General features: G+C 39.1%; 1 protein-coding gene across 1 annotated transcript; it reads left to right on the forward strand.

Annotated features, from left to right (window-relative positions):
• Positions 1-530: 530 nt before the first annotated feature.
• fam219b (family with sequence similarity 219 member B) lies at positions 531-22,218 on the forward strand. Its single transcript, XM_061876212.1, has 6 exons — positions 531-736; positions 6,123-6,231; positions 11,152-11,245; positions 11,309-11,386; positions 17,034-17,085; positions 20,306-22,218. Exons 1-6 carry the CDS (start codon positions 662-664, stop codon positions 20,453-20,455), a joined length of 558 nt encoding a protein of 185 aa, XP_061732196.1. The 5' UTR covers positions 531-661; the 3' UTR covers positions 20,456-22,218.
• The last annotated feature ends 4,461 nt before the right edge of the window (positions 22,219-26,679 follow it).

Raw genomic sequence — 26,679 nt, forward strand, 5'->3', positions numbered from 1 at the left:
ATGAATCCAGATGGATCTCTGTTACAATCCCCAAAGAGGGCACTTTAAGTTGATGATTACTTCTATGTGTAGAAATCTTATTTATAGGGTTAGAGTTAGGGTTAGATAATTGAATCACTTGTTTATTTTTTAACAAATTTTTAGTTATTTTCATATCTTTTTTTCCAAATAGTTTAAGAAAGACCACTACAAATGAGCAATATTTTGCACTGTTATACAATTTAATAAATCAGAAACTGATGACATAGTGCTGTATTTTACTTCTTTATCCTTATCTCTTTTTTTTCAACCAAAAAAGCTTTACTCTATCAGGGGGTACTTGAATTAAAAACATGTTCACAGGTAGAAACATCACTGAAAAAAGGTTGAGAACCACCTTTTTTATATCAATTTGGATATTTTTTTTAACAAATTATTTAAATAGTCTTGTCTTCGCACATTTTGGTTAGAAACTAAAAATGTATTATAACAATCCAATGCTTCAAAATAAAATCCTCCGCACGTCCCTCACCTCAATCTCTTATTTTGAAACCGGAAATAGAACCCACCAAGTCATCCGCCATTAGCACACGAAGCTAACAAGTCAAGCTCGGGCCGTCGCCGGCGTGCCAGACTCACCATGACCCAAATGTGGCGGTCGTTGTGACATCTTGACGCCGAGATGATGAACGATATCTCCGAGGAGCCGGAGAAGGACAGCTTGCTGGAAGCTCCGCCGAATCCGCACAATATTACGGTAAAGGTCGGCTAACTAAGCAGCCAGCTAGTGCGCTAACTCGCTAGCCAGAGTTTGACAGTTTGTTGACGCGGAGACGACACGCTCAAATATTGACAATATTTATATATTTCTAGCAGCTGGGGTTAATGTTACATTGGTAGAAACCTTTAAAACGTTAATTAGTGACTTCAAATATAATGGGTGGATGGTACTGTTTTTCTTCATACAGTGGGCGTTAATTGACTCAACTGCAGAGAGTGTTAGGGTTCTGTCATCGGGCGGGGTTGACCACAATTTATTAGAGCATGACGTCGATATCTTGTGTGGTGTTCTGGTCCGTGGGACCCGTTTTCACTTTTATTAAAAGAAAAATGATACAATTAATTTTTCAAACTGAGACTCACTGGCTTTGGTTCATTTTCTCTGAAGAACATATATCAGAATATATATTCAAAGGCCTACTGAAGCCCACCACACAGTCTGATAGTTTATATGTCAATGATGAAATATTAACATTGCAACACATGCCAATACGGCCTTTTTAGTTTACTAAATTACAATTTTAAATTTCCTGGGAGTTTCGTCTTGAAAACGTTGTGTAATGATGACATGTACGCAAGACGTCACGGGTTTTAAGGAAGTATGAGCGCTGCACACTAGAGATGCGCGGATAGGCAATTATATCATCCGCAACCGCATCACCAAAGTCGTCATCCACCCGGCGTCCACCCGAACCAACATTTTATCAAACCCGCAACCGCCCGCCCGCTGAAATACATCAATGGTCGGCCACCTTTACCACTCACAGAGCCATTTAAACCCGTTTCACAGAGTAATGATGACTTTTGGAGCTGCTAACGTTCTCGCGAATATCCAATTGGCGTTCATCCTGATGACAACAATATGGGCGTGCTGTGAAACCATTGCCTTTGTCACCTTCAACAACATGTACAAACCGATTGTTATACCAGCAACATGTTGTGTGCAGCCTCCGCAATCACACGTACAAGATTGAAAGGCATACTGGGTGATACAGAGTACACTGATGGTTGTGATATAAACAACTTTGACACTTACTAATATGCGCCACGCTATGAAGCCACACCCAACAAGATTGACAAAGACATTTCGGGAGAACATCCTCACAGTAACACAACATACACGCAAAACAACAAATACCCACAATCCTTTGTATTCATGACACCTCCTGAATATATTTTACACCCCTGCGCCCCTAAACCCGCCCACCTTACCGACGCACGGGGGGTGGCGGAGTTTGGGGTGTATAAAATAGTCAGTACTGTCATGAATACAAAGGATTATGGGTATTTGTTGTGTTGCGTTTATGTTGTTACTGTGAGGATGTTCTCCCGAAATGTGTTTGTCAATCTTGTTGGGTGTGGCTTCACAGCGTGGCGCATATTACTAAGAGTGTTTAAATTGTTTATATCACAACCATTAGTGTACTCTGTGTCACCCAGTATGCCTTGCAGTCGTGTGCGTGTTGCCGCGGGAGCCACACACAACATGATGCTGGACTGACAAGCAGATCGTACATGCTGTAGAGGGCGAGAAAGTCAATGACTTCATAGCACGCCCTAATACTTATTATTTGGGTGACTGCCGGCAGTCATTCTAGAGAATAATAGCGTCTCTTCTATTGTCTTTTTCGCTTTAAGACACGGGTCTTAAATGGCTCTTTGAATGGCAAAGGATACCGATCCCAGAACCATGCATATCAAATATGCATGGTTCTAATTAAAATCTATTTTTTCGTCATGTCACCCGCCCGACCCGCGGTTTATCCGCGGACTCCGCGGATGAGACCGCAAACTGCGCATCTCTACTGCACACACACACACAGCTAAAAGTCGTCTGCTTCAACGGCATAATTACACAGTATTTTGGACATCTGTGTTGCTGAATCTTTTGGAATTTGTTCAATTCAAATTGGAGAAGTCACAGTAGAAAGATGGAGTTGGGAAGCCTTAGCCTTTAACCACACAAACACACGGTGATTCCTTGTTTAAAATTCCCGGAGGTGAAACTTTACTATGGATCAGAGCGCGGTCAAGCCAACATGAATCACGACGAAATGTCAACCAGCAGGTTTCGGTGAGAAAATTGTGGTAAAAAGTCGCTTCTTACCGGAGAAAAGCTGAGCTTGTGCTGTCCATAGCTGCCGTTGACTTCCCTGAGACATTGGCATCAACACACCCGTGGACGTACCCTTCGGACTATCAGGTACTATTTAACTCACTTAAACACTAGCAACACAATAGAAAGATAAGGGATTTCCCAGAATTATCCTAGTAAATATCTCTAAAAACATCTAAATCCGTCCCAATGCAATCACGTTTTTTTTTTTTTATCTTTTTTTTTTTCTAGTCCGTCGCTATCAATATCTTCAAACACAAATCTTTCATCCTCGCTCAAATTAATGGGGAAATTGTCGTTTTCTCGGTCCGAATAGCACTTTTTGTTGGAGGCTCCCATTAAAAACAATGTGAATATGTGAGGAGCCCCCACGTGTGACGTCATCGTCTGCGACTTCCGGTGGAGGCAGGGCTTTTCTCTTAACACCGAAAGTTGCGAACTTTATCGTGGATGTTCTCTAATAAGTCCTTTCAGCAAAAATATGGCAATATCGCGAAATGATCAAGTATGACACATAGAATGGACCTGCTATCCCCGTTTTCTTATTTAAACGGGGATAGCAGGTCCATTCTATGTGTCATACTTGATCATTTCGCGATATTGCCATATTTTTGCTGGAAGTATTTAGTAGAGAACATCAACAATAAAATTTGCAACTTTTGTTCGCTAATAATAAAGCCTTGCCTGTACCGGAAGTAGCAGACGATATGTGCGTGACGTCACTGGTTGTAGGGCTCCTCACATTGTTTACAATCATGGCCACCAGCAGCTAGAGGGATTCGGACCGAGAAAGCGACAATTTCCCCATTAATTTGAGCAAGGATGAAAGAGTCGTGGATGAGGATAGTAAGAGGGAAGGACCAGAAGAAAAAAAAAAGACTATACAGTGGGAGCGATTCAGATGTTATTAGACAAATTTACTATGATAATTCTGGAAAATCCCTTATCTGCTTATTGTGTTACTAGTGTTTTAGTGAGATTATATGGTCGTACATGTACAACCTGAAGGTCGGCCCCGCACCTTTCTTCTGCACCAGTCGACGGGTGGGGGCGATGCCCTTCGCAAGGGGCCCTTTTCGAAACACGATCTTTTGAAATGATCGCTGCATAATACACTGTACTTTGTGTGTGTGGTCCAATCCAACCGTGTTCGCTTGACCGCTCTGTTCCATAGTGAAGCTTCACCGTCATATTTCGGGAATGTAAACAATGAAACACCGGCTGTGTTTGTGTTGCTAAAGGCGGCCGCAACACACCGCTTCCCACCTACAGCTTTCTTCTTTGACATCTCCATTATTCATTGAACAAATCGCAAAATATTCAGCAACACAGATGTCCATAATACTGTGTAATTATGCGATGAAAAGAGACGACTTATAGCTGTGAACGGTGCTGGAACAAAATGTCCTCTACAATGCGTGACGTCATACCGCGAACTTTTAGCATGATACTTCCACGCGAAATTTAAAATTGCAATTTAGTAAACTAAACCGGCCGTATTGGCATGTGTTGGAATGTTAAGATTTCATTATTGATATATAAACTATCAAACTGCGTGGTCGGTAGTAGTGGGTTTCAGTAGGCCTTTAAAGTCCTCTACAACCTGTCGTCACATCCACTTTTCCTCCATACAAACAGCACGCCGGCCCAGTCACATAATATATGCGGCTTTAACATACACATAAGTGAATGCAAGACATATGTGGTCAACAGCCAGACAGGTCACACTGAGGGTGGCTGTATAAACAACTTTAACACTGTTACAAATATGCCTCACACCAAACAAAAATGACACATTTCGGGAGAACATCTGCACCGTAACACAACAGAACAAATACCCAGAACCCCTTGCAGCACTAAATCTTCCATGACGCTACAATATACACCCCCGCTACCACCAAACCCCGCCCTCCAACCCCGTCCCGCCCCTACCTCAACCCCGACGCCCCCTAACACCCATCTCCTGAATTCGGAGGTCTCAATGTTGGCAGGTATGTCCACTAGACCTGGGGTTAATATAAGTGTGGAAATTGATGTTCTGTGTACCCCACACACACACACACACACACACACACCAAACTTGAGACCTCCGAATTCGGGAGATGGGGGGCGGGGTTTTGTGGTAGCGGGGGTGTATATTGTAGCCTCCTGGTAGAGTTAGTGCTGCAAGGGTTACTGAGTATTTTTTTTTTTGCGTTACGGTGCGGATGTGTTTGTCATTCTTGTTTGGTGTGGGTTCACAGTGTGGCGCATATTTTTAACAGTGCTAAATATGTTAATATGGCCACCCTCAGTATGACCTGTATGGCTGTTGACCAAGTATGCTTGCATTCACCTGTGTGTGTGTGTGTGTGTGTGTGTGTGTGTGTGTAAAAGCCTCATATATATGTGACTGTTTGTATGGAGGAAAAGCAGACATGATGACAGGTTTTAGAGGACGCTGAAGGCAATCCCTTTAAGGCACTCCCCCAATATTGTTGTCCGGGTGGAAATAGGGAGAAATCCGGGAAAAATGGTTGTCCCCGGGAGATTTTCGGGACGGGGACTGAAATTCGGGAGTCTCCCAGCAGAATCGGGAGAGTTGGCAAGTATAAGAGAGAAAGAGAGACACACACACACACACACACACACACACACGGCAGGCCTAGACATTAAGAGGACAGAGTGTTGGTACACACAACATCAAAGAGTCAAATGTGCGAGAAAATGAGAGCAGACAGTTTTGACAAACATTGTTGCAACCTTGTGTGGGAACCACAGTTGCAGAGACACTAAAGAAAAATCCCTGTGGGATGCAGAAACTGGCAGATACATTTTCTGTGCAACGTTCATATTGCTTTAACCCTTGTGTAATGTTCATATTGTTACTCAGTCAGCATTTGTGGGTCTGATGAACCCGTTGCATTTTGTGGCTTTTAATGCCTCGCAATCAAACACTTTTATGTTAAAATACTGAACTGATGTTTACTGGGATAAGGTAAAGCTGAACAGATATTTATTGGGATAAGGTAAACATCTGTTCAGTATTTTAACATAAAAGTGTTTGATTGTGAGGCATTGAAAGTCACAAAATGCAATAGGTCCATCAGACCCACGAATGCTGACTGAGTAACAACAATATGAACATTCCACGGGTTAAAGCAGATGCCACTGTGTGAGGAAAGTGCAAGTCCAATTGATATGTGACGCTATAATATACCAAACCACGTTGCAATTCCCAATATATATGAAATGTTTTGACTTAAAGGGGAATGGTAGCGGCACAAGACCCAAAAACAGCGATGGAGGAATCAGGCCGACGGAGAAGAGAGGACCTTACATCATGTCCAGAGTGCCTGCCATCCACCTCAAGCTACGTAAGTGTTCAAGGAGAACTTCCCCTTTTTTTGTGGAAATTTGCCCATCATTCACAATCCTTACATAAGACTTTGATTGATTGAAACTTTTATTAGTAGATTGCACAGTACAGTACATATTCCGTACAATTGACTACTAAATGGTAACACCCGAATAAGTTGGGGTCCACGTAAATCAATTCATGGTACAAATATATACTATCAGCATAATACAGTCATCACACAAATTAATCATCAGAGTATATATTGAATTATTTACATTACCGCACCTTTCGGAGTATAAGTCGCTCCGGAGTATAAGTCGCACCTGTCGAAAATGCATAATAAAGAAGGAAAAAAAACGTATATGTCGCACTTGCGTATAAGTTGCATTTTTTGGGGAAATTTATCTGATAAAACCCAACACCAAGAACAGACATTTGAAAGGCAATTTAAAATAAATAAAGAATAGTGAACAACAGGCTGAATAAGTCTACGTTATATGACTCATAAATAACCACCTGAGAAGGTGCCTGGTATGTTACCATAACATATTATGGTAAGAGTCATTCAAATAACTAAAACATATAGAACATGCTATATGTTTACCAAACAATCTGTCACTCCTAATCGCTAAATCCCATGAAATCTTATACGTCTAGTCTCTTACGTGAATGAGCTAAATAATAATATTTGATATATAACGGTAATGTGTTAATAATTTCACACACAAGTCGCTCGTGAGTATAAGTCGCACCCCTGGCCAAACTATGAAAAAAACAGCGACTTATAGTCCGAAAAATACGGTATTTACAATCCGCGGGTTGGGATGCCGGGGGGTTAGGTTGGGTTGCTATCAGCATATTTCAGTCATCAACAGTTATATCATCTAAAAAAAGGACTTTGTAACAGTGTAGGTCTCACTTCAAAGGATGTGTACAGCGAGTGGTGAACATAGTGAGCTCAGAAAGAAGAACAGATGTTTTTTTCTATTTTTATGCATTTTAAGTCGTAAAATATGGCAAGTATAAGCAGCCATCAATACTACATTTACATTTTGTGACCTGAATATTAACCAAGTATTAACATTATTGTTATTATAAGCGCTAACACAGACAAACTAATTTTAGTGGCACATTGATCGCAGAGAGCTAACTCGCTTATGCTGCTATATTGACATACTGAGCTGCTGCAATGCCTCTGAATTGGTGAAAGTTAATTCTAGACGATAAATCATTCCTCTCAAGGGTTTCCCTTCGACTGCCAAGATACCTTACCATGAATTGATTAACCAGGACCCTGACTTAAACAAGTTGAAAAAGTTATTCGGATTAGGGCTGGGCGATATATCGATACAAACGATATATCGCGGGTTTGTCTCTGTGCGATATAGAAAATGACTATTTCGTTATATTCGAGTATACCTTCTCACGCAGTTGCTTTTAGCTGCGGGCAATACACAACAGGCGTTTCTCACTCCTTCTTGTCTCTCCTTCTCACAGAGACGTAAAACAAGCCCTCCTTCTTACACACGTCACATACTCTCGCGCGTGTAGCATCATACGCCCTCGCCGAGCAGAGAGGTAGCAACAAGGCTAACGTTAGCTGAGGCTGGTGGCGCAAGCAGAGCAGAGCGCAGCGGCGCTAGTGAGTGACGTTACAAGAGAGAGAAGGTGCAAAACTGATCACAAATGGAGGAAGAACAATTAATGCCCCGAAAAAACAGCAGGGTGGTGGCGGTGGTTTGGCTTCATGTTGGAAGATGTTCAGCAGACAACAGCAATATGCAAAGTTTGCAGCAAAAGTGTAACTACAAAAGCTAGCAGCACTACTAATTTGTTCTTTAATTTAAAAAAGTCACCCGCGAGAGAATGAAGAGTGTTTAATAAATACAGTTTTGGTCAATTGACTTCGTTGTGAATTCCTTGTCTGCATGAACGTAGCATATATTAATGCAGTATGAAGAAGAATGTTTTAATTTAGGGACATAGAATCATCTTACTGCTGTGATTATGTGGATCAAGTGTTCATTCAAGGCAAAGGAAAAATATCGAGATATATATCGTATATCGCGATATGGCATAAAAATATTGCGATATTAATAAAAGCCAATATCGCCCAGCCCTAATTCGGATGTTACCATTTAGTGGTCAATTGTACGGAATATGTACTGTACTGTGCAATCTACTAATAACATTTTCAATCAATCAATCAAAAACTGTGGGGGCGTGGTCACCATTACTTTGTCAAATAATTTGCCCAATCAGCTATGAAGATATGATTTTCTTAAAAAAAAAACATGTACTAGTGTTTTTTACAAGGGACTCCTTAGTTTTATCCTGCTTCTAAATGTGTTTTAACTCCCCGTGCCGCACTTTGTGAAACTTTTATTGTTTCCTAAATATGCTATGTGAATAAAGTCGATTGGATTGGATAAAAAGGCAAAACAAATGTATAAATGCATTTAAAAACAAAAATGTTATTATTAACTAGTAGTAAGATTTATTTTGATATCGTTTTGCCATATTTTAAATAGATTTTTATTGTACAATGCACTTTGGGAATTTTTTAAGTGTCATTCTAGAGACTTGTAATGACTTATATAAAAAAAAAATACTAGCAACAAATCTAATCTTATTCTGGTGTTATTATAAAATGTATTCGTGTTTCGAGACTCTTAACTTCTGTCCCTGACGAAAGAAGAGAGCTACAGTTGGCAAGATGTCGCACTTGCTTCGCGTTGTTACTCCTGTTGGACTTTCTCTTCTCTTAATGTTTGCACATTTTAAGATCGCTGTCTACGAGTATATCTGCTATATATTAAATTTACATCCACTTTGCAGACATGCTGACAACGTTCCAGACAATGGCGTGCGTCTTGTTTACATTCAGGTTCGGCAGCACTGTTTTCAGTAATCAAAGTCTTTGTTTGGTGGTACATCACTTGTCAATAGTGCACAAATAATTGGCTATTTATATATTTCCATTCATACTGTAACGACCACCTGCTGTTAATGTTTTATGTTCCTGTAGTTCGGATTTAATGTCAGTTTTTTCCATGTTTGCAAACACACCGTCGATGCCTGAAAAGTGATTGGCGGAGATTTAGTAAGTCTTGTGTGTCCAGAGGGGAAGCGCGGACTCACGGAGACAATGTTTGCACACGGGAGGTAAAACCTGTTGGAATTGAGCCGCATGTTATCATAAGATTGGTAATAAAAGTTAAAAATAGCGTCTGACTTTGTGTGATTTTTTTTTTCTGGGAGCTGCAATATATTCTATTACTTTCCTTTGCTTTCAAGTAAAAAAACAACTTATTTTTTAAGGTGTGTCGGTCTGCCACATTCAATTATATTAAGGGGAAACCCTGCTCTCACTTGGATACTAGCAGGATGTGGACATAAACCGAGAAGTTGGTTTTTTGATTGATTGATTGAAACTTTTATTAGTAGATTGCACAGTACAGTACATATCCCGTACAATTGACCACTAAATGGTAACACCCCAATAAGTTTTTCAACTTGTTTAAGTCGGGGTCCACGTTAATCAATTCATGGTACAAACATATACTATCAGCATAATACAGTCATCACACAAGTTAATCATCATACATTGAATTATTTACATTATTTACAATCCGGCGGGTGGGATGAGGAGCTTTGGTTGTTATAAGTACTTCAGTCATCAACAATTGCATCAACAGAGAAATGGACATTGAAACAGTGTAGGTCTTACTTAGTAGGATATGTACAGCCAGCAGAGAACATTCAGATAGCATAAGAACAAGTATATCAATTAGAAATACATTTGATTATTTATATTAGGTTATTTACAATCCGGAGAGATGGTATGTCAATGGAGGAGGGTATTAATAAAGGGTTGAAGTTGCCTGGAGGTGTTGTTAAAAGCGGCTTTGAAGGAGAATAGAGATGCACTTACTTTTACACCTGTTGGTCATCAGTGACATTCAATTTATAACCGAAGATGGCGAGAAAGACATCAAAAATTCATACGCCGTTGTTTGATTGAAATGAGCAAAAACACTTAAATATTGCATGTTATTAATACGTTTACCATGTTACATATACAGTACAGGCCAAACGTTTGGACACGCCTTCTCATTCAATGCGTTTTCTTTATTTTCATGACTATTTACATTACAAATTGTCACTGAAGGCAGCAAAACTATGAATGAACACATGTAGAGTTATGTACTTAACAAAAAAAGGCGAAATAACTGAAAACATGTTTTATATTCTAGTTTCTTCAAAATAGCCACCCTTTGCTGTGATTACTGCTTTGCACATTCTTGGCATTCTTTCGATGAGCTTCAAGTTTTGATGCCTTTAGTGACAAACTACTATGTAAATAGTCATGAAAATAAAGAAAACAAATTGAAATCAAATGAGAAGGCGTGTCCAAACGTTTTTCCCCTGTCCTGTACTGTACATATATACTTACATCATGTACTATATATAAAACAATGATGCAGGTTTTTAGAGCGCTATGTAGGTGTAATAGAGTGAGTACTATTAGCTAAATTGTAAGCTGAATTTTGCTAATGTTCATTTAGGGATTAAAATGCATAAAAAAAGAAAAACGTGTGTCCTTGTCTTACGAAAGGATTGTGAATGATAAACAAAATTCCAAAATAGGGCAGTTGCCCTTTAACGTCATAGAATAGTCTTTTTATGCCTTTTAACCTTTATAACCGCTGTATTTTTTATGACTTCAGGACTAATGTGTTTATCAGCACTGACGTGTTTATGTCGGAGCACACAAGTGCAAATGAACCGCATCATCAGTTTCACCGAGTGTGTAGTCGGGATGCAGCGGTACGCCGTAAAACACTGAAGCGTTCGGTCCGCCCTTCACGGGACAGGTCGCCCTCGATGACCGCAATTTTTAGGTCTTGAAATTCATTGTGCTCGTTTTCCTTAGAGAAACACAGGGAGTTCGCCAGGAAGGCTCTGAAGAAGAAGGCTCTGTCACCAGGACCTCCTGTCATACATCAGCCCAGACAAGGAGCCAAGAGGTACCAAGAGACCCAGACGCAGCTGCTGTGTTTACATTTAAACATGTCCTCTCTTCCTACTAGGAAAGTGAAATATAACAAGGGCTACACTGCTTTGAGTCAGCATGCAGAGGAAACTTTGATTGCACTGGATTCAGGCAGGTAAGAACACAGTATTAGGGCTGTCTTAACCCGATAATCATATCGGGCCGATATCAGCTAAAAAATAAGTCTCCTGCAGTGCGTTTACTTGTGCAAAGCTGGACAGCCAGTTAACATCTAAATGTCCCCCAAAAAGCACACAAGATTGCTCTTTTCTTCTATTTTAGTCATTTACGAAGGGTAACCATGGTAGGCTACTGGCAGCTACACAACAGCCAAGCACACACAAGGACACAAGCTAGACCAGTGTTTTTCAACCACTGTGCCGTGGAATATTATCTAATTTCACCTATTTGGGTTAAAAAGATTTTTTTGCAAACCAGTAATTATAATCTGCAAATTATGCGTTGTTGTTTGAGTGTCGGTGCTGTCTAGAGCGTAATACTCTTCCATATCAGTAGGTGCTAGCAGGTAGATAATTGCTCTGTAGATGTCGGGAGGCAGTGTGTGGGTAAAAAGGTGTCTAATGCCTAAACCAAAAATAAGCAAAAGGTGAGTTCCCCTTAGAAAAATAATTGAAGCTTAGGGAAGGCTATACAGAATGAAGTTAAAACTGAACTGGCTACAAAGTTAACAAAAGCAGAATGCTGGACGACAGCAAAGACTTACTGTGGAGCAAAGACGGCGTCCACAGTGTACATCCGAACATGACGTGACAATCAAAGATGTCCCCACAAAGACGGATAAAAACAAATGAAATATTCTTGATTGCTAAAACAAAGTAGATGCTGGAAATAAGGCTCAAAGGAAGACATTAAACTGCTATAGGAAAATACCAAAAGAAAAAAAGAGAAAAAACCACCACAATAGGAGCGCGAGACAAGAACTAAAAGACTACACACAGGAAAACAGCAAAAAACTCAAGATAAGTTACGGCGTGATGTGACAGTACACCTAGTTTGAGACAAGAGCTATGGTGATGCATGCTCGGTTATGCTTTAAAGCAGGGGTGCCCATTACGCCGATCGCGATCGGCTGGTCGATCTCGGAGGGTGTGTCAGTCGATCTCAAGCCAGGCATTAAAAAATAGACATAAAAATGAGCAATCATCAATCATACCAAGACTTCACTTTCGTCAGTTGTTTGACATTCTCGGCACCCGAGGATCTTGTGAGATGACAGCTGGCTGCTGCGAGCTCATATTTAAGAAAAAAATCACTAACAGGGCGGACGCAGAGAAACACATTTTATTTCTAGAGACTCCGTACCTACTGTCAAAACTCTAAAGACCGACTGCACAGTTCCTGTCTTCACCATAAAAGACCTGTTTCATCCTGCCTGTGCTAACAAAATAAGAGTCTCAGAAAGCTAGCGTGCACAAGCTAGCAAGCTACGGAGTTTGATGCCAATGTATTTCTCCCCCGCCCTCAGCGACCGCTTTCTCACTTGCTTGCCCACCCGCACAGTCACTGACGTCACTCACCTGCTGCCAGACATTAAATGGCCACACACATATGCTACTCTCATAACAAAGTGTTTAAAAAGGAGTATGCAAGTTGGACAAATGAGATGCCAAATCCAACCACTTTCATGTGGTATTGGACAGAAAGGAGGACTTTTTTTTTTCCTCCATTTGAAAATGCGGACATTATCAGCACCACTGTCTAATTCCAATCAATGCAAGTCATCAGAATCAAATACACCAACTTATATTCTTGTCTTCATGAAAGAAAGGAATCTATGTGTGTTAACCATGCTTGTATTATCATTAAACACCATTAACTTGTTAACAAAAATGTCTCTTTCATAAATAAATAAATATAAATTATAAATAGGAATGAGGTAGATCTCCTCGACTTGGTCAATTGAAAAGTAGCTCGCCTGCAGAAAAAGTGTGAGCGCCCCTGCTTTAAAGTCATATCCAACGACTTTTTACTGTCAACTGAGTTTTAGTTTTTAATTATTTCTGCTGCTGGTGTGCCTCTGGATTTTTTTCAACGCAAAAAATGTGCCTTGGCTCAAAAAAGGTTGAAAAACACTGAGCTAGACATTCGTAATAAGTGTCCTTAATTGAACAACATATATTGTATTGTTTAAAACCCCATATTTTAAATAATCCGAATCATTGTAGTTGTACTTTAGTGAAGTTATTTACAAAAGGTAAACATGGTTTATATGTTACTAGGAGGTAGTAGCTACACAGCAGCTAAGCACACAATAGCAATGAAGCTAGAAATATGTAATAAGTGTATTTAATTGAAAAATATTGCCATCTAAGACACAATTCAATGTAAAAAAAAAAAAAGTATGGCAGCTACACAGCAGCTGAGCACACAATAGCTCACAAACTAGACATTCATAAAAAAAAGTATTTGATTGAACAACATGGCAGTCTAAAACATTACGTTTTAAACACAAATGTAATGATTATGGTTGTATTTGTCAAGTCATTTACAAAAGGTAAACATGGTTGGCTAGATGCTACTAGGAGCTATCAGCTACACAGCAGCTAAGCAAACAAAAGCACACAAGCTAGACATATGTATTAAGTGTCTTTAATTGAAAAAATATTGCTGCCTAAAACACATCAGTTTGAATATTGCAGCTAAGCTAACAAGGTAGATGTTCATAAAAAAGTGTCCTTAATTGAACAACATGACAGTCTAAAACACCACATTTGAAACAAGAATCAAATAATGTATAGTTGTACTTTTCAAGTCATTTACAAAAGGTAAACGTGGTAGGTTTTAGGCTACTAGGAGCTAGCGGCTACGCAACCACTAAGCACACAATAGCACACAAGCTAGAGATTTGTAATTAGTGCTCTTAATTGAGCAACATGGCAGTCTAAAATACCGCATTTTAAATGAGAATAAACAAATTATAGTTGTGTTCATCAAGTCATTTACAAAAGATAAACATGGTTGGCTATATGCTACTAGGAGCTAGCAGCTATACAGCAGCTAAAAACACAATAGCACACTAGCTAGACGTTCAAAAAAGTGTCCGTAATTAAACATGGCAGTCTAAAAACACAACAATTAAAACAAGAATAAAATAATTTATAGTCGTACATTTCAAGTCATTTACAAAAGGAATACATGGTAGGTTATCGGCTACTTGGAGCTAGCAGCTACACAACCTCTAAGCACACTATAGCACGCAAGCTAGACATTCGTAATGAGTGTCTTTAATTGAGAAACATTGTAGTCTAAAACATATGTCAATATATAGTTAAGTTTAAGTACCAATGATTGTCACACACATAGTAGGTGTGGTGAAATTTGTCCTCTGCATTTGACCTATCCCCTTGTTCACCCCCTGGGAGGTGAGGGGAGCAGTGAGCAGCAGCAGCAGCAGTAGCCACGCTCGGAAATAATTTTTGGTGATTTAACCCCCAATTCAAACCATTGATGCTGAGTGCCAAGCTAGGGAGGTAATGGGTCACCTTTTTATAGTCTTTGCTATGACTCGGCCAGGGTTTGAACTCACGACATACCGATCTCAGGGCGGACATTCCAACCACAAGGCCATACTGTACATAAGTGTTCTTAATTGAACTTTTCAATTAAGAACACTTATGCACTGGATTTATTGTTGTCATTTGTCAATATAAACTTTTATCAAATAACCATAGTTGCATATTACTTACACATATTGTCTCCAAGCCAAAAGCATATTTAAAAAGAATCCAGTAAGAAATGTGTCCACACCATTCAACTTACTGCGTCGTGAGCTTAACTTAATGAATTATTGTGGCCACTATGTGTCGCCAAAAAACCCCAACAACCATTACCACTTCACTTCAACATAAAGACAGCATATTCAATTCCAGAATGTTGATAATAAATAGTAGGGCTGTGACTCTTTGGGTGGCCCACGATTCGATTCAGAATCGATTCTTGGGTCACGATTTGATTCAAAATCGATTTTTTTTTTTTTCAGCTCAAAATGATTCTCGATTCAAAAAGGATTTTTTTCCCGATTCAAAAGGATTCTCTATTCATTCAATACATAGGATTTCAGCAGGATCCACCCCAGTCTGCTGACATGCAAGCAGAGTAGTAGATTTTTGTAAAAAGCTTTACTATTTGTAAAGGACAATGTTTATCAACTGATTTCAATAATGTAAATTTGTTTTTACTGTTAAACAAAACCAAAAATATGACTTATTTTATCTTTGTGAAAACATTGGACACAGTGTGTTGTCAAAATTATGAGATGTGATGCAAGTGTAAGCCACTGTGACACTATTGTTCTTTTTTTTTTATTTTTTATAAATGTCTAATGATAATGTCAATGAGGGATTTTTAATCACTGCTATGCTGAAATTATAACTAATATTGATACTGTTGTTGATAATATTCATTTTTGTTTCACTACTTTTGGTTTGTTCCGTGTCGTGTTTGTGTCTCCTCAATTGCTATGTTTATTGCAGTTCTGAGGGTTGCTGGGTCAGGTTTGGTTTTGGAATTGGATTGCATTGTTATGGTATTGCTGTGTATTGTTTTGTTGGATTAATAAAAAAAATCAAAAAATTAAAAATCGATTTAAAAAAAAAAAAAAAATTAGAATCGATTCTGAATCGCACAACGTGAAAATCGCGATACAAATTCGAATCGATTTTTTCCCCACACCCCTAATAAATAGGTTAGTGTGTTTCATACTTACCGTCAGGGCTGTGCAGTATACCGGTATTACGAGTTGTACCGGTATATTTTAGAAAGAGATAAGTATTTGAGACAATGCCACATACTGATATTATCTTTTGGTGCTGCCTTCATCACGGCCGTCTGCTCTGCTCAGAACCGCGAGGGTAGAGGGAGGACAATGTCTGACCACCAAGGTATGTTTAATGGCATTCTGTACATGGAGTGTGTTTTTACCCAGCTGGCTTAAACATGCGGCTAATAAAAGTTACCACAAAAGTCAACAAAGCATAAGTGTGTCATTCAGACTGTTTTGTTTACATTGTGTTTTTTGTACAGCTCTATTTTCTGTTTGCAATATAAATTAAGTAAAGGTTTAAACAATACTGTTCATATCTGTTATTTGCACAACTGTGCTTCTTTTGAGCAGAAAGTGGAACACATGGTGTTGAGTTTCAACTGAACAATGTTCACGTTAAATTGGCCCTACTGTGTGAATGTTGTCTGTCTATCTGTGTTGGCCCTGGGATGAGGTGGCGACTTGTCCAGGGTGTACTCCGCCTTCCGCCCGATTGTAGCTGAGATAGGCGCCAGCGCCCGCCGCGACCCCAAAAGGGAATAAGCGGTAAAAAATGGATGGATGGATGGATGTTTAAAATACCAAAATATACGTGTATCGCCATTTGGCCTAAAAATACCAGGATATCAGTGTTGGTCCATATAGTCCATAATTTTATCTGGTCAAAAACATTCCACACAAGAAAATAATACAATTATCTATTATTTGGGCTGGTATCGGATTAATATTGGTGTCGTCCACTTCTTAAGGCTCTATATTGGTATTGAATCGAAAGTGAAAAGGTTGTATCGGTACAGCCCAATTATTATCATTATTATTTTCAATCTTTCACTGCAAATGTGTTGAGTTCTGCCTGTTCTGTAAACAAGCTTTCCAGGAGACAAAAGGGTGTTTTGGCTCCAAGATCAGCACGCACGATTGCAGCCAACATTCTCCGGTGTAATCACGACCACTCAACCGGTCTTTCTTGTCGTTGCAGCGATGAAGAGATTGATCTAGAGCAGTGCTCCTCAGGCTACTCCTCGGCTGAGGTGAGTCACTTCCCCTGCTTCACTTTGTCTGTCAATCAAAGTGTCCAAATGTATTTAGCAAGGTTGCAGTCCCTTATGTTCCTCCTAGTAGCACCTTTGTGAGCATGTGGTTGTGCACAGGCATGTCTCTGTATGAACTTTTCTTATCACGGTTATTGTGACCAAAATGATCACGGTTATCTTTATTATCGCAGTAATTTTGAATGTGCTCAAAATTTTCAAAAACTAGGTTTTATTTAAAAAAAGACAAACAAAACATTCAAAATGTATATATGTACCTGAAGTAGAAAGTTGAATGTGAATATGAAAGCAACACAAGCATTATAAACAAAGTAAAATGGCAGACACAAAAAAATACTATAAATAAATACAAAAAAATGTGAGACTTTCGCAAGATGGCATCTTTTGGACAAAAGACGCAACTATCAATCAATCAATCAATGTTTATTTATATAGCCCCAAATCACAAATGTCTCAAAGGACTGCACAAATCATTACGACTACAACATCCTCGGAAGAACCCACAAAAGGGCAAGGAAAACTCACACCCACTACACTTTTTATCCATATAGACAAAAATAATGTTCATAATGATGTCTAATCTTACACATAGGACTGCAAAATGGGCCAAATAATTAAGATTTTGTTTTATCAATATTGAAAATATGGTTACTAATCATGACTATTTGATACACTTGGTAAAACAGTGTTGGGGTGTGAACGCGACACTATCATGTAACTTGTAATGTCTAATAAAAATGCTCTAGATAAACGCTATTTATGTATTTAAATGCAAATATTTGTGTTTTTGTTATTTAATAGTAACAGCATGTCAGATTTTTTTATTACATGATGCCTTTATCTCTAGTTTTACATTTTTATAGAGAGGAAGTATTTTTTTTATTTATGTACACACATCTAATGTGTGTACATCTACACACTGTATCTGTCGTATAGGTATTAAATATACACCGTAAAACATTAACAAAATTTTATGCCACATGACTAGTTATAAAGTAATTACTTTGTGGAATTAAAACAACACAAATAAAGTAAAAAACATGGTGTTTTCTTTTTAATTTCAAAATAAAACACAAAGAAGTTTGGCTAATGAAGACAAAGTCAAATAAACCAGCTTTGTTCTTCAACAACAACCATGTATTTCAGTGCAACAGTTTGGCCAACAAAAATAAACAGGATTGATACCTCTCACATCCAACATACAATCTTTGTGCATCACCGATAACTCAGCCTGTGTTCAATTTGATGAAATGACAAAACATTTGAGCTAGTATTGATGTTATTTGAACACTGACAAAATTTGCATTTAAAATAGAGTTTGGCCAACAAAAATAAACAGGAGTGATACTTCCAACATCCAACACATAATCTTTGTGCCTCACCGACGACACAGCCTGTGTTCAATTTGATGGTTTGACAAAACATTTTAGCTAGTATTAATGTTATTGGAACACTGACAAAGTTAGTAGTTAAAAAAAAGGAGGAGTGAGAATCCCAGTCAACAAACCACAGACTTTATAAACAAGTTGTGACGATGTTCACGACACATTGCCTGCTGCATGCTAACTCTCGAAACGACTCTAGCTTCATGTTCAAAATGAAACGGCAACATAAAATATTTTTCTCCTCCAACAGCATTCCGCTCTTAAAGGCCTACTGAAATGAGATTTTCTTATTTAAACGGGGATAGCAGGTCCATTCTATGTCATACTTGATCATTTCGCGATATTGCCATATTTTTGCTGAAAGGATTTAGTAGAGAACATCGATGATAAAGTTTGCAACTTTTGGTCGCTAATAAAAAAGCCTTGCCTGTACCGCAAGTAGCAGACGATGTGCGCGTGACGACACGGGTTGTAGAGCTCCTCACATTGTTTACCATCATGGCCACCAGCAGCGAGAGTGATTTGGACCGAGAAAGCAACGTTTTCCCCATTAATTTGAGCGAGGATGAAAGATTTGTGGATGAGGATAGTGAGAGTGAAGGACTAGGGAAAAAAAAAAAGAGAGGGCACTGGCAGCGATTCAGATGTTATTAGACACATTTACCAGGATAATTCTGGAAAATCCCTTATCTGCTTATTGTCTGTTTATAATCTCACTAGTGTTTTAGTGAGATTATATAGTCGTACCTGAAAGTTGGAGGGATGTGGCCACAGGTGTGGAGACCGCCAGTGTCTCTGAGGGAAGCCACGTTTCTCGATGAGGCGAAGCGAAGGCAGACGTTGGGGCCGGGCTGAGCTTTTTTACCCCCCTCCTCCACAATGGAAGCATCCCACGTTCGGGGGCGGCTGGTCGGAGGAGGCAAGAGAGTCGCAGCTGCCTCTTTGACAGGTGCACGAGGAACGCGCAAGCTCCGCTCATGTCTACGGTAAGAGCTGACTTATTACCACAATTTCCTCACTGAAACCTGCCGGTTGACATGTGGTAGAGAACCATGTTCGCTGGACCGCTCTGTTCCATAGTAAAGCGTCACCTTCGGGAATGTAAACAAGGAAACACCGGCTGTGTTTGTGTTGCTAAAGGCAGCCGCAATACACCGCTACCCACCTCCATCTTTCTTCTTTGATGTCTCCATTATTAAATGAACAATTTGCAAAAGATTCAGCTACACAGGTGTCCAGAATACTGTGTAATTACGCGATTAAAGCAGGCGATTTATAGCTGGGATCGGGCTGGAACAAAATGTCTGCTACAATCCGAGATGTTATGCGCACGCGTCATCATACCGACGTATTCAATAGGTTACTTGGCGCAAAATTTAAAACTGCAATTTAGTAAACTAAAAAGGCCGTATTGCCATGTGTTGCAATTTTAATATTTCATCATTGATATATAAACTATCAGACCGCGTGGTCGGTAGTAGTGGGTTTCAGTAGGCCTTTAATCTCACACCAAGACTCCACGGAAGTAGAAGCGATTGAAACGAAGCAATCGGCTCCGTTTACTCGGAGGGAACATTTTCAAAGCAAAGTCCGTGTAGTCGCCGCAGCCAGGTTTTCCTGAGCCTGACAGCACAAGTGTGCAGGCGCTGCAGCGCTCCAGTATTCAGGAAATAAGCAGTGTTGCCTAAAATGCATTAATAAATGACGTTTTTTCGCTAATTACAAATTTAAACGGTATTACTAACCATCTGGAATTTTATCGCGGTTTATCATTATGCTGTTTGCCGTTACATCCCGAGTTGTGCTACCTGCAGATCCACCCGGACTTAAGCAAGCAGCTGCTTCAGGACGGCTACCGCCTAGACGAAATCCCCGACGACGAGGACCTGGACTTGATCCCGCCCAAGGCCATGGGCTCCTCTGTGTGCTGCTGCGCCGAGGGCCCGTCCTGCTGCACGCAGTGAGGCGGACGCTTCTGACTTCAGAGCAGGTTTGGGATCAAAGTCGCCGGCGCCCGCTGCCTTCAAAGCCGGCAACACTGCTGGAGCCTGAAGCTCTTTCTCCTCTTCTTCTTCTTCTTGAGGAAGAGGCGTGGCATGACCGCACAGATGGACAGCAACAAAATAAGCCTTATCCACTGTGACTCCAAAGCTATTTTTCTATGTTCGCGTTATTTCTTTTTATACCTGAGACGCCAACTATGCTAGCACTCTAAATAGAATGGCACGGGGGTGAGAGTTCCCATGATGCACTCTGGTATTCTTTAAGACTCCATCGCTTGCAACTATTAACTAGAACAACAAGGGATGGGTACCGAATTCTGTGCTTCCATAGGCACCGACCAAAATTCAGTTGGTACTACCGGGTGTCAATTCACGTAAAATCATACGATGTTATATTTGGATACCTTTTTTTGCAAGTGACGTCATGTCCCGTTGAACATGAAACTTCGGCTCCCTTAAGGAGTCAAGCAGTAATGTTGCAATTTTCACCACCAACAAAGCAAGTATGCTTGGTAGAAAACACTCTAACCTGAAGTAAGGCCCCACTCTTCTTCTTGATACTAATTTACATTGGATTTGCCACAGACGGGCTACTATTAGCATTAGCGACTTTACATGGCAATTTCAACACTTCCAAATTTGGTAATGAAAAGTACAACTAAGATGAATGTTAACAGTCAAACAGCTGGTGTGTAATAAGCACAATACTTACAGTATAAAGACCTTGTGGGGCGCAACATAAGACATTCGGCTTCCTAGTTAGACAATATAGTTGGAAGTGCAACTGCATTTACAATGAGACTCAAATGTAATAAGAAACCAAGGTATCAAACAATTCACATTAGGTAACACTCATAAAAGTACCGAAATGTGGTACTGTTGAGTACCGGTATGAATTTCCGGGTTCAAATGTGAACGCTACCCATCCCTAAAAACATTCCCTGACTGCTGGCACTTTAGCATATTCCAACAATTTAGCATCCTAGCGTTTTAAATTGGAATAGAAAACTTCACTGCGGTTTCTCTCCAAGCTACAGTAAATGCTGTACTCGATTAATACTTCATAAAACTACTCTATTGTATTGCTTTTCATACAATATTTATTATCCAAAAAATGTTTTTCCTTGAAAAGGCGAGTTACTGGTGTAAATTGTGCTGGTTTGGGCAGGCCAAGCACTGATGAAATGGATTAAAAGTCAGTGGTTTGGAGTCGGTCTTAGACCTAATGGAGCTCTTAAGTTGCATTCCCATTCAAAATGTCACTTTATGTTACAGTCTGGGTCCAAGTGCATGGATAAAGTCCTGCAGACTCTGAGGAGGTTTACATGTGTGGACTATAACCCCCCAATAATGAGTGGTCTTGACCCTAAGATGAATATTGACTAATATTTGTCATGTTGCAGTGCAGACCACATGAGTTTAGGAAGGAGTAGGACTTTTATTGCTTGAAAAAGAGTATGAGGTGAGAGGTTCCTGGTCTTTCCAATCCCTCTGACAGTGCACTTTTTAATGATGTTGTGTTACACACTAGGGGTCAGTAGCAAGTACACTCATGTCTTGCGGCGTTACACACTAGGGGTCAGTAGCAAGTACACTCATGTCAACCCGTGCTATGCAACTACTGGACAATCTGCTCATCATCCCGACTGAGCATTCTGTTCTCTTTCATCATGCTTACTACTCTTTATGTTTACATTGTCAAATAAACTCATGTCATACCTCTTTGTCGTGGCCCTTGCCCACTTGCACGTGCCCAACAACAGCACAGCAACATTGTCGTAAAGAGGATCTTTAACTAGCGTTTTTGAAAGTGGTCTTTAATCGATCAATCGATCAATCAATCAATCAATAAATTTACTTTTATAGCCCTAAATCACATATGTCTCAAATGACAACATCACAGCGTTCCTATCAAATATAGAGGATCTTTGACATGCTTTTTATTTTTTTTTGCAATAGGTCCTTTCAAAAACAGTTCCTGTCACATATGCAGGAATATTTTACTAGCTTTTTTGCAGTGGGTCTTTAAAACAGCTCCTGTCAAATAGAGGATCTTTGACTAGCTTTGTTTTTGCAGCAGGTCTTCAAAAACCGCAAAATTATTCTTGTCATATAAAGAGGATCTTTGACTCGCCTTTTTTGAGGCAGGTCTTCAAAAAACAGCAAAAGTATTATTGTCACATAAAGAGGATCTTTGACTAGCATTTTTTACGGCAGGTCTTCAAAAACCGCAAAATTATTCTTGTCACATAAAGAGGATCTTTGACTCGCCTTTTTTGAGGCAGGTCTTCAAAAAACAGCAAAAGTATTATTGTCACATAAAGAGGATCTTTGACTAGCATTTTTTACGGCAGGTCTTCAAAAACCGCAAAATTATTCTTGTCATATAAAGAGGATCTTTGACTCGCCTTTTTTGAGGCAGGTCTTCAAAAAACAATAATACAGCAAAAGTATTATTGTCACTTAAAGAGGATCTTTGACTAGCATTTTTTACGGCAGGTCTTCAAAAACCGCAAAATTATTCTTGTCACATAAAGAGGATCTTTGACTCGCATTTTTTACGGCAGGTCTTCAAAAACCGCAAAACTATTCTTGTCACATAAAGAGGATCTTTGACTCGCCTTTTTTGAGGCAGGTCTCCAAAAACAGCAAAAGTATTCCTGTCACATATACAGGATCTTTGACAAGCTTTTTATTTTTTTGCAATTGGTCCTTTCAAAAACAGTTCCTGTTTCATATGCAGGGATATTTTACTAGCTTTTTTGCAGTGGGTCTATAAAACAGCTCCTGTCAAATAGAGGATCTTTGACTAGCTTTGTTTTTGCAGCAGGTCTTCAAAAACAGCAAAATTATTCTTGTCATATAAAGAGGATCTTTGACTCGCCTTTTTTGAGGCAGGTCTTCAAAAAACAGCAAAAGTATTATTGTCACAAAGAGGATCTTTGACTAGCATTTTTTTACGACAGGTCTTCAAAAACCGCAAAAGTATTCCTGTCACATATAGAGAATCTTTGACAAGCTTTTTATTTTTTTGCAATAGGTCCTCTCAAAAACAGTTCCTGTCACATATGCAGGAATATTTTACTAGCTTTTTTGCAGTGGGTCTTTAAAACAGCTCCTGTCAAATAGGGGATCTTTGACTAGCTTTGTTTTTGCAGCAGGTCTTCAAAAACAGCAAAATTATTCTTGTCACATAAAGAGGATATTTGACTCGCCTTTTTTGAGGCAGGTCTTCAAAAACAACAAAAGTATACTTGTCACATAAAGAGGATCTTTGACTCGCCTTTTTTGAGGCAGGTCTTCAAAAACAGCAAAAGTATTCCTGTCACATAGATGATCTTTGACAAGCTTTTTATTTTTTTGCAATAGGTCCTTTCAAAAACAGTTCCTGTTTCATATGCAGGAATATTTTACTAGCTTTTTGCAGTGGGTCTTTAAAACAGCTCCTGTCAAATAGAGGATCTTAGACTAGCTTTGTTTTTCCAGCAGGTCTTCAAAAACAGCAAAATTATTCTTGTCACATAAAGAGGATCTTTGACTCGCTTTTTTCGAGGCAGGTCTTCAAAAACAACAAAAGTATTCTTGTCACATAAAGAGGATCTTTGACTAGCATTTTTTTACGACAGGTCTTCAAAAACCGCAAAAGTATTCCTGTCACATATAGAGAATCTTTGACAAGCTTTTTATTTATTTGCAATAGGTCCTTTCAAAAACAGTTCCTGTCACATATGCAGGAATATTTTACTAGCTTTTTTGCAGTGGGTCTTTAAAACAGCTCCTGTCAAATAGAGGATCTTTGACTAGCTTTGTTTTTGCAGCAGGTCTTCAAAAACAGCAAAATTATTCTTGTCACATAAAGAGGATCTTTGACTCGCATTTTTTACGGCAGGTCTTCAAAAACCGCAAAATTATTCTTGTCACATAGAGGATCTTTGACTCACCTTTTTTGAGGCAGGTCTCCAAAAACAGCAAAGGTATTCCTGTCACATATACAGGATCTTTGACAAGCTTTTTATTTTTTTGCAATTGGTCCTTTCAAAAACAGTTCCTGTTTCATATGCAGGAATATTTTACTATCTTTTTTGCAGTGGGTCTATAAAACAGCTCCTGTCAAATAGAGGATCTTAGACTAGCTTTGTTTTTCCAGCAGGTCTTCAAAAACAAAGAAATTATTCTTGTCACATAAAGAGGATCTTTGACTCACATTTTTTACGGCAGGTCTTCAAAAAACAGCAAAAGTATTGTCACATAAAGAGTATCTTTGACTCGCCTTTTTTGAGGCAGGTCTACAAAAACAGCAAAAGTATTCCTGTCACATATAGAGGATCTTTGATAAGCTTTTTATTTTTTTGCAATAGGTCCTTTCAAAAACAGTTCCTCTCCCATATGCAGGAATGTTTTACTAGCTTTTTTGCAGTGGGTCTTTAAAACAGCTCCTGTCAAATAGGGGATCTTTGACTAGCTTTGTTTTTGCATCAGGTCTTCAAAAACAGCAAAATTATTCTTGTCACATAAAGAGGATCTTTGACTCGCATTTTTTAAGGGAGGTCTTCAAAAACCGCAAAATTATTCTTGTCACATAAAGAGGATCTTTGACTCGCATTTTTTACGGCAGGTCTTCAAAAACCGCAAAATGATTCTTGTCACATAAAGAGGATCTTTGACTCGCCTTTTTTGAGGCAGGTCTCCAAAAACAGCAAAAGTATTCCTGTCACATATAGAGGATCTTTGACAAGCTTTTTATTTTTTTGCAAAAGGTCCTTTCAAAAACAGTTCCTGTCACATATGCAGGAATATTTTACTAGCTTTTTTGCAGTGGGTCTTTAAAACAGCTCCTGTCAAATAGAGGATCTTTGACTAGCTTTGTTTTTGCAGCAGGTCTTCAAAAACAGCAAAATTTATTCTTGTCACATAAAGAGGATCTTTGACTAGCATTTTTTTACGGCAGGTCTTCAAAAACTGCAAAAGTATTCTTGTCACATAAAGAGGATCTTTACTCGCCTTTTTTGAGGCAGGTCTTCAAAAACAGCAAAAGTATTCTTGTCACATAAAGAGGATCTTTGACTCGCCTTTTTTGAGGCAGGTCTACAAAAACAGGAAAAGTATCCCTGTCACATATAGAGGATCTTTGACTAGGTTTTTGTTTGCAGTAAGTCCTTAAAAGAGAGGGCTATGTTACGTATATTTGACAAGTGTTTATTTTTTTTATAGGCCCGTCAAAACTGATTGCTCTGTCATATGAAAAGGATCTTTAACTAGCATTTTTGAAAGTGGTCCTTAAAAACCGCACAGCGTTCCTATCACATATAAAGGATCTTTAACAAGCTTTTTTTTTGTGCAATAGGTCCTTTTAAAAACAGTTCCTGTCACATATCCAGGAATATTTGACTAGATTTTTTGCAGTGGGTCCTTAAAACAGCTCCTGTCAAATAAAGAGCATCTTTGACTGGCTTTGATTTTGCAGCAGGTCTTCAAAAACAGCAAAACCATTCCTGTCACATAAAGAGGATCTTTGACTTTTTTGCAGCAGGTCCTTAAAACAGAGGGCTATGTAACATCCTGAGGATCTTTGTCAAGTGTTTATTTTGTTATCGGCCTGTCAAAACTGATTGCTTCTGTCATATGAAAATAATCTTTAACTAGCATTTTTGAATGTGGTCTTTAAAAACTGCACAATGTTCCTATCATATATAGAGGATCTTTGACACGCTTTTTTGTGTGTGCAATATGTCATTTAAAAACAGCTCCTGTCACATATAGAGGAATATTTGACTAGCTTTTTTGCAGTGGGTCCTTAAAACAGCTCTTGTCAAATAAAGAGCATCTTTGACTAGCTTTGTTTTTGCAGCAGGTCCTCAAGAGTTAAAGCAGCAAAAGCATTCCTGTCCCATAAAAAGGATCTTTGACTAGCTTTTTTTGCAGTAGATACTTAAAGAGGGCTACTACGTCACTTATAGAGGATCTTTGACAAGTGTTTATTTTGTTATAGGCCTGTCAAAACTGATTGCTCCTGTCATTTGAAAATGAACTTTAACTAGCATTTTTGAAAGTGGTCTTTAAAAACAGCACAATGTTTCTAGCTACTTTTTGCAATAGGTCCTTTCAAAAACAGTTCCTGTCACATATGCAGGAATATTTGACTAGCTTTTTTTGCGGTGGGTCCTTAAAACAGCTCCTGTCAAAGA

This window comes from Nerophis ophidion, linkage group LG02 (genome assembly GCF_033978795.1).
Source record: "Nerophis ophidion isolate RoL-2023_Sa linkage group LG02, RoL_Noph_v1.0, whole genome shotgun sequence".
In the NCBI taxonomy this organism is placed as follows: Eukaryota; Metazoa; Chordata; class Actinopteri; order Syngnathiformes; family Syngnathidae; genus Nerophis; species Nerophis ophidion.

Coding starts and splice junctions, on each gene's coding strand:
- fam219b (XM_061876212.1), top strand. CDS start 662: ATGATGAACGATATCTCCGAGGAGCCGGAGAAGGACAGCTTGCTGGAA. Junction 11,246..11,308: donor CCCAGACAAGGAGCCAAGAG/GTACCAAGAGAC, acceptor TCTTCCTACTAG/GAAAGTGAAATATAACAAGG. Junction 11,387..17,033: donor ATTGCACTGGATTCAGGCAG/GTAAGAACACAG, acceptor TTGTCGTTGCAG/CGATGAAGAGATTGATCTAG.